Here is a 6061-nt window from a genome sequence, read left to right on the forward strand (position 1 = left end):
CTATAAAAGTTTTCACTCAGTCTGTTTCTCTCTCAAGGCCACACCATTCTCTGCAGGATGGTGCTTGTAGACCACACATAGCTTCTTCCCATAACAAATCAGATTCTTTCTCAAAGTTTATTCAGAACATGTTACTGTTTAACCAAAGTGTGTGTGATTTGTTTTGACTCTGACTACTTTCCATTGTTGTAAGTAAGGAAGAACAAACGCTGCCCAGATCAGAACAGAGCAGAATGCTGTGCCATGATGACTGTTCTCTCTTTGCAAAGATGATTAATAAATGTGCCGACTGAGTGAAATCCATCGATCTCCGTTTATTTAACTAGGATGAATAGTTGAATACTTTTTTCCCACGACAATTTGGCGTTGTTGGCAGGATTCTCTTTGACTGATTTTTTCTGAGGACAGCGATTGTCAGAAGTGTCAGGAACCACCTGGAGGAAGCAGTCTTCCAGCCTCAATACCCCGGTTAGAAGGTTAAGGGAGTGAGGACTTCTGGCATCGAGGTCCCTGGAGGTCAGCAGGAGGATCAAAACAAACCATTCAGTTTGAGACGGTGAGATGAATCTTTTGTCGGCACAGTTTAAATTAAATTTCAAAAACTAAATTACAAAACAACAGATTGTTAACAGATTTAAAATTACTAGCAATCAAATACTAGAAAATTTGGTCAAACAAAGTCCTCTTCTTCTCCATTAAAATGATCAAATAAATAAATGTAATCTAGCAAAAAAACTAACTACATGAAAGATTAATAGGTTAATCATTTTAATGCACTAAAATTTGTATAAAACTAAAGAATATACATACAAAATAACAGATATTTTTTCTTTTGGGGAAACGAAAGGCAATTCAGGTTTTTTTCCGCTTGTGAACCAAAAGACCTCGCACAGGAACGTGAGGCTCTCTCTAAGCACTGAGAGGAAGGTTGTAGGTGCCACCAGAAGGTACTTCTTATTTCTGAGACGTCGGTAATCTAGAGTGGGATCCCCCCCAGTTATCCAGGTTGGCACCAGAGGAATGGTGTGCATATTGGGCAGCGTTAAATTACCTGTATATAATGGGAAAGGTTTTGCAGTTCTATGGTAGAAGAACAAAGGCAAGGTTTTGGATCTAGCGCCCCCTTCCGTACCTCGCTGACAAAACCTTTGAAAATCTGCAAACCAACTAAATACGTGGCGCCCTGAGTTTCTATCATTAAAAGGTGATAAAACTGCAGTCGTTTTTATTGGTTTGGTCATGAGCACCCTTGAGAAACTTCTGTAAATATATATCTTTTTAACCCAATAAGAATATTACGATGGAATAATACATTGCAAGATGTAATGTCCTTTTACTTTTTTACTAAAAAATAAGGGTTAAATGAAATTACAGAATTTAAATAAAATGCAGAATACACTTTGTGGTGTGGCTCAATAAATCAAAAACACTCACGCAAAAGGGTGAGATCAAAGCTTAAAATAAATTCACAGAGCTCTCCAAGTGATGCACGTTCAAAATACATGTGTCTTAACAAAAAACCTTGAAATTTCAAGTTAATTTGAGCTTAACCAATTACTCTTTAAAGTAGGAAAAATACTCTTCAAAGTTCAAAATTTAATCCCTCAGGGTCCATTAGTCACTTCCGATGTCATAAACAAACACTTAGTTCAAATGCAAAAATCAAAGTGGTTACATGGACTTCTCTTTGTTGAGGCATGTCTGGTCGAAAAAGAATTGCAGACTCAACAGAGCTTTGATTTACACGTACTTGTTATAGTTTTCAATTTTGAAACATACATAACACATACTTAACACAATAAATATTACTGAAATTGTGGTTTTTACTTTTCTGTCATTGTCAGTTTTTGGGATGGTCAAGTAAAGTTGGCTTAATTTACTTAAAATAGTCATCACTCACACTGTACATCTGATTTTCCATTTCTTAAATAAAAGTTTTTAATTATCTGGACAACTCTAGCATTCTAGAAAAGATTAGGAGAATAACAACTAAATACACAATAAAATCACATTAAACAAACAAAAACAAACTGCTGTCTCAGTTTTACCAGGAAATGAACAGCAACATAGTTAAGATGTAGGAAACAGGAAAAATGAATTAAAGAGAAACTGATCAAATCCTACTAGACATACTAGGTGACATAAAGTGTTTTCCATAATGTTCTGGAAAATATAGTCAGACTTCTGATCCTGCTGTTGGTTCACTGCTCATGAGCAAGGCACTTTAATATGTCTGGAACAGTTTGGTTTTTTGGAATTTTTTTTCTCCAAAATCAATAAATTCAATATCTAATTTGACTAAATTATCATTTTGTAGTAGAAGTAGAGTACAGGCAGGAGGCGTGGTTTACAGAGAAGAATAAATGTTGTCTGACTGCTGCTTCCTGGTACAGTGACATTTCTCCTTTACTTGAATAACAGCAGTTTCCTTCTGCAATGGGCGACGGATTTATCATAGCAATAGACTTTGGGACAGCATTTAGCGGATATGCCTTTAATATCAGTCCCAGAGGGAAAGAAAGTGAACCTCACTTGAAAAGATGGGGGAGAGAGTATGGATTAGACACCCCAAAGACTCCAACCTGCATTTTATTTAATGAAGATAAAGAATTTCTTAGTTTTGGTTATGAAGCCCAAATGAAATACATGCACATGAGGGGAGAAGAAGCAAAGAAACATTATTTGTTTGAAGACTTTAAGATGGCTCTCTACAACAAAGTAAGTACAGGACATTTTCAGACTTTTGGACAAAAATGAACAGTCATTATTGCACTCATGAATGCTGCATTTTAAATATTCAGTTGCTTAGCATTGCATACTTATTTAACCTGCAATAGAGGGTGTTCTCTTGCAGTTAGTAAAAATAATCAATTTTAAATGTATAATTAAGGTATATGCATAATTATTTAACCACATTACATTGGTGTTAATTAGGTTAATCTTTATAGTTAAGAGTTCACTTTATATAAATTCTGATTACGTTTGATAAAACTTTTGTACAACAGAATAAAAAAAGGAGATGAGATTGAGATAAATAATTTGTTTACAACTGTTACATTGAAAACAATAAAAGAAAATGGAAAAAAGTTGTAAAGAATATTAATTTCTAAACATTTTGGTTAAAATGATTTAAAATACATTAGGAGAAAAATCACTGCTCATACAACCACATTGCTGTATCTAAGAATAAATAAACATTTCCAGAAACTCAACAATGATCTGAAGATTAAAGATGCCAGCGGGAAACCTATGAAGGCACTAAACGTTTTCAAAGAGTCCCTGAGATTCCTAAAGCAGGACGCTCTAAAAACCATCAATTCCAACACTAGGGGGATGAAGTTCATTCCCTCTTTCTTCACCTGGGTTCTCACGGTTCCTGCCATCTGGGATCCTTCAGCTAAACAGTTCATGAGAGAAGCTGCAAAACAGGTAAAACCAGATTTAACAGAGAACAATGACATTCAGAGTATTCCAGAAAGATGAGAGTTGTTTTCTTTGTAGGCAGGTATTGTAACAGAAGGACGGGAGAATAATCTGCTTATTGCTCTGGAGCCAGAAGCTGCTTCTATCTGGTGTATGAAGCTTCCACCAGAAGGTTTCATCTCTGAGATCCACAGCAAAGATACACTGGATGAGTCTCCAGGGACTCGGTACATTGTTGTTGACTGTGGAGGTAATGTCTGTGATTCTGAGTTATTGAGTTACTGATTCAATCACTAAGCATTTTAATCTCTACACACAGGAACATTTTTAGAAATGACTGTTATTACAATCTGTCGTAAACTAAAACAAATAATGTGAATAAATGTGACTGTTTAAATAAATAAACCATCATTTTCCCATCTGTCCTTTTAGGAGGAACTATTGACATGACAGTTCATGAAGTCCAGGATGGAGGAACCCTGAAGGAGCTGCACAAGGTCTCTGGAAACAACCTAGGAGGACAAACTGTGGACAGAAAATTTAAACATTTTCTAAGAGAAATATTCCCTGATGGAGTCTGGGATGAATTTCAACAAAACTCTCCCAGTTTGGCTCAGAGAATCATGTATGATTTCACTCGTCTCAAACAAACAGATAGAGATATTCAGATCAGCCCCCCATTCAAACTGGTATCTTTGGCTAAAAAAATGTCAGGAAGAGAAAATTTCATCAAGTCAGACCTCGGTGCTTCCTGGGATGATGATTACATCACAATCTCTCGAGATAGACTGAGGTCTTTCTTTGATGAAAGTCTGACAGGCATCACCCAGATCCTGAGAGAAATCTTTAACTCTGTTCTCAACATTAATTACATTCTGTTGGTGGGGGGGTTTGCTCAGAGTAAAATACTGCAGCAGCACATTATTGATCAGTTTGAACATCATTGTGAATTTCTGTGTCCTTTCAGAGCCCAGGAAGCGATTGTGAAGGGAGCTGTAGAGTATGGTAGAAACCCACAGGTTTTTATTTCTCGTAAAAGTTCCTATACTTATGGATTTGCTGTTTGTGAGAAGTTTGATAAGAGGAAACACAAGGAAGAGAAGAAATTTACAGCAGGAGGCGTGGAATACTGTAGAGATATTTTTAAGAAATTAGTGGAAGAAGGTGAGGATGTTGGATCAGAGGAAACCAGAGAGTTCATTTGTTCTCCAGCTAAAGCAGATCAGGTCAACATGACAATGAGGTTCTACTGCTCATTTAGAAAAGATCCAGTGCATGTAGATGGATGGGGAGTGGATGAGGTTGGTTCATTCTGTGTAGACATCTCTAGAGGGGGTAAAGTCAGGCTAGAAATAAAGTTTGGCTCAACAGAGATAACAGCCACAGGAACCAACATGAGAAGTGGAGAGAAGCAAGCAGTCACAATAGACTTCATGACCACAGACAGCGAATGTGTCATTGATGAGGCAGATGATGAGATCAGTAATGGATTCAGTGAAGCATCAGCAGAATATATCATGGATGGAACTGATGAAACAACTTGAATTTTGCATTTCCATTAATTTCAAATGTGACTAAAAAGCTCTATCTATCTATCTATCTATCTATCTATCTATCTATCTATCTATCTATCTATCTATCTAGATAGATAGATAGATAGATAGATAGATAGATGATAGATAGATAGATAGATAGATAGATAGATAGATAGATAGATAGATAGATAGATAGATAGATAGATAGATAGATAGATAGATAGATAGATAGATAGATAGATAGATAGCACAACCCCCATCCTCATGGAGCTGGTTTCAAAGACAGAGGTAGTGGTCCTTACGCTGGGTTGTTGTTCCCCTATGTCTTCCATGTCTCCTGGTGGTACCTCCAATCTATGGACACTACGCTGACAGACACAGCAAACCTTCTTGCCACACTCCTAGCATTGATCTGCCCTCCTGGATGAGCTGCACTACCTGAGCCGTTTGTGTGGGTTGTAGAGTCTGTCTCATGCAACCACAATTACAAAAGCATCACCAACATTCAAAGTGACCAAATCATCAGCAAGAAAGTTGTCTATTCCATTTGCACAACAGCATCAGAAACTGATTGTCAATGTTGCTTTCTAAGTGGACAGTTTGATTTCAGAGAAGTTAGTTCATTGAAGTAATATTGTATTGTTTACGTGGAGTCTTTTTTGTTGTGTACATGATGTGTAATTGTAATCTAGAGATTTAATAAAAAGGAAAATGTAACAAACAGAACACAAAAAAGGTGGAGTTGCTTTGGCAGGAAAAAAAATCCTTTCCTGCACCATTAAATATAATAACATTACACAGCATAATGCTCAGCCAAAAACATTAACATATTGACCTTCAAGAAAGTATAAACCCAGAAAAGTGGAGCGTACCGTGACCCTTATTCTCTCTAAAAATCTCCAGACCGAGGGAGATTTGGTTGTGGTTTGTTGATCCAAATGCAGAGGCAAGGAGGCAGAGGTGATTTTCTTGTGGGTTTAATGAAATAGTAAGTGAACACAGAAAGCAGGAAATCCAAAAATCAAAACATGAAAACAAAGTCATGACAAACCAGAAACCAGAGGGGAGACATCGGGGGGAAAACTATCATGAGGAGGAAGACT

At 36.8% G+C, this 6061-nt stretch overlaps 1 protein-coding gene across 1 annotated transcript; it reads left to right on the forward strand.

Annotated features, from left to right (window-relative positions):
* Positions 1-2403: 2403 nt before the first annotated feature.
* Positions 2404-5693, forward strand: LOC119778723 (heat shock 70 kDa protein 12A-like). Its single transcript, XM_038278073.1, has 5 exons — positions 2404-2718; positions 3205-3429; positions 3502-3673; positions 3856-5014; positions 5098-5693. Exons 1-4 carry the CDS (start codon positions 2437-2439, stop codon positions 4965-4967), a joined length of 1791 nt encoding a protein of 596 aa, XP_038134001.1. The 5' UTR covers positions 2404-2436; the 3' UTR covers positions 4968-5014; positions 5098-5693.
* Positions 5694-6061: the final 368 nt, after the last annotated feature.

This window comes from Cyprinodon tularosa, unplaced genomic scaffold (genome assembly GCF_016077235.1).
Source record: "Cyprinodon tularosa strain WSP-4 unplaced genomic scaffold, ASM1607723v1 ctg1374, whole genome shotgun sequence".
Classification (NCBI taxonomy): Eukaryota; Metazoa; Chordata; class Actinopteri; order Cyprinodontiformes; family Cyprinodontidae; genus Cyprinodon; species Cyprinodon tularosa.

Excerpts from the sequence above, each read along its gene's own strand:
- LOC119778723 (XM_038278073.1), top strand. The coding sequence starts at position 2,437 with ATGGGCGACGGATTTATCATAGCAATAGACTTTGGGACAGCATTTAGC. Across the intron at positions 3,430-3,501 it reads TGAGAGAAGCTGCAAAACAG|GCAGGTATTGTAACAGAAGG; the intron begins GTAAAACCAGAT and ends TTTTCTTTGTAG. Across the intron at positions 3,674-3,855 it reads CATTGTTGTTGACTGTGGAG|GAGGAACTATTGACATGACA; the intron begins GTAATGTCTGTG and ends CTGTCCTTTTAG.